The 1,842-nt window shown below is 49.7% G+C and overlaps 1 protein-coding gene across 1 annotated transcript; it reads right to left on the reverse strand.

Moving 5' to 3' along the window:
- Positions 1–1,209: 1,209 nt before the first annotated feature.
- Positions 1,210–1,509, reverse strand: LOC134309247 (small integral membrane protein 36-like). Its single transcript, XM_062990898.1, has one exon. The coding sequence runs from the start codon at positions 1,507–1,509 to the stop codon at positions 1,210–1,212; it is 300 nt and encodes a 99-aa protein (XP_062846968.1).
- Between the last annotated feature and the right edge of the window lie 333 nt (positions 1,510–1,842).

The following is a 1,842-nucleotide window of genomic DNA, read 5'->3' on the forward strand; positions in this document are numbered from 1 at the left end:
AGTTGCCACAGCACAATCCTGAAGGAACCACAGCAAGGTCCTGAAGGTACTACAGCACAATCCTAAAGGTACTACAGCAAGGACCTGAGGGTACCTCAGTACAGTCCTGAAGGTGCCACAGCACGGTCCTGAAGGTGCCACAGCACGGTCCTGAAGGAACCACAGCAAGGTCCTGAAGGTACCACAGCACAGTTCTGAAGGTACTACAGCACAGTCCTAAAGGTACTACAGCAAGGTCCTGAAGGTACCACAGCAGTGTCCTAAAGGTACTACAGCACAGTCCTGAAGGTACCACAGCAAGGTCCTGAAGGTACCACAGCACTGTCCTAAAGGTACCACAGCACATTCCTGAGGGTGCCACAGCACGGTCCTGAAGGTATCACAGCATATTCCGGATGGTACCACAGCAAAGTCATAAAGGTACCACAGCACGGTCCTAACGGTACCACAGCACATTCCTGAGGGTGCCACAGCACTGTCCTCAAGGTACCACAGCATATTCCGGATGGTACCACAGCAAAGTCATAAAGGTCCCACAGCACGGTCCTAACGGTGCCACAGCAAGGTCCTGAAGGTGCAGCAGCACGGTCCTGAAGGTACCACAGCAAGATCCTGAGGGTGCACAGCAAGGTCCTGAAGGTACTCCAGCACTGTCCTAAAGGGACCACAGCACGGTCCTGAAGGTACAGCAGCACTGTCCATAAGGTACCACAGCACAGTCCTGAAGGTGCAGCAGCAAAGACCTGAAGGTACCACAGCAAGGTCCTAAAGGTATCACAGCTCGGTCCTGAAGGTGCCACAGCAAGGTCCTAAAGGTATCACAGCTCGGTCCTGAAGGTGCCACAGCAAGGTCCTAAGAGAACCACAGCACGGTCCTGAAGGCACCACAGCAAGGTCCTGAAGGTGCCAAAGCAAGATCTTAAAAGTGCCACAGCATGGTCTTAAAGGTATCAAAGGGTCCTGAAGGTACCACAGCAAGGTCCTGAAGATGCCACAAATTAATGTTGATTTGACATCATCTGTCGACCAAGGAATATTAATTAATTAATTAATTAAGTCATTTTTTCAGGTCGGCTGATATCAGTTATTGTTCCTATTGGCATAGCTGGCAGATGTAGACAAAGATGGTGAGAAATTCATTGTAGTCTTCCCAGTCTTCACTTTTGGGGGTTTGGTACATCTCAGAAACTAGCTCTTGAAGATCCAGTGCTACACCACGGTGGTCTTCTTCTCCCTCGTCTCGCCACCGATCGATTTGGATGCTGCGACGTCTCTGGTGCTTTCCTGGCAAGTGGGCGAATTCTGTATGACCACCAGGCGGATGGGTGCCCGGTTGGCACCGGGCAGCGGGGCCGGAGCGTACTCTTTGCTGGGATCTTTTCCTTGGCAGTCGTACATGATGCAGGAGATGAGGAAGACCAGCAGGAGGATGACGTAGCTGGTGACTAGGATGATGAGGTTTAGGGTCATAGGGTCGATCTCGAGCTCGTCCACCTGGGTGCCCAGCATGGCGGCGGCTGTCGATGACGGCAACGTCTTTTAGCGGTTCTGTCTTTTAGACTGTCTTCTGTTGGACAAATGTTGCCTGGATTAATGCTAGAGCTCACTGCCTAATCATCTCTTCTGTCCATCTGTATTTCTCTCTATATATATATCGTACTCTTTTTGCCTATATGTTAGAAGTTTAGCTCTTTCTTTGACGTATATGTCTTATTATCTATTCGCTCAACCTTACTTGGTCTTTTTATCTCAAGCGGACTCTCATGGTAAGTAAATCTCTCTTACATACACGTCCCTCTCTCACTGCCTTTGGGGTAATAATACTTTAATCCTCTTATCTGA

The sequence above is a fragment of the Trichomycterus rosablanca genome, chromosome 2 (genome assembly GCF_030014385.1).
Source record: "Trichomycterus rosablanca isolate fTriRos1 chromosome 2, fTriRos1.hap1, whole genome shotgun sequence".
NCBI classification, from domain to species: Eukaryota; Metazoa; Chordata; class Actinopteri; order Siluriformes; family Trichomycteridae; genus Trichomycterus; species Trichomycterus rosablanca.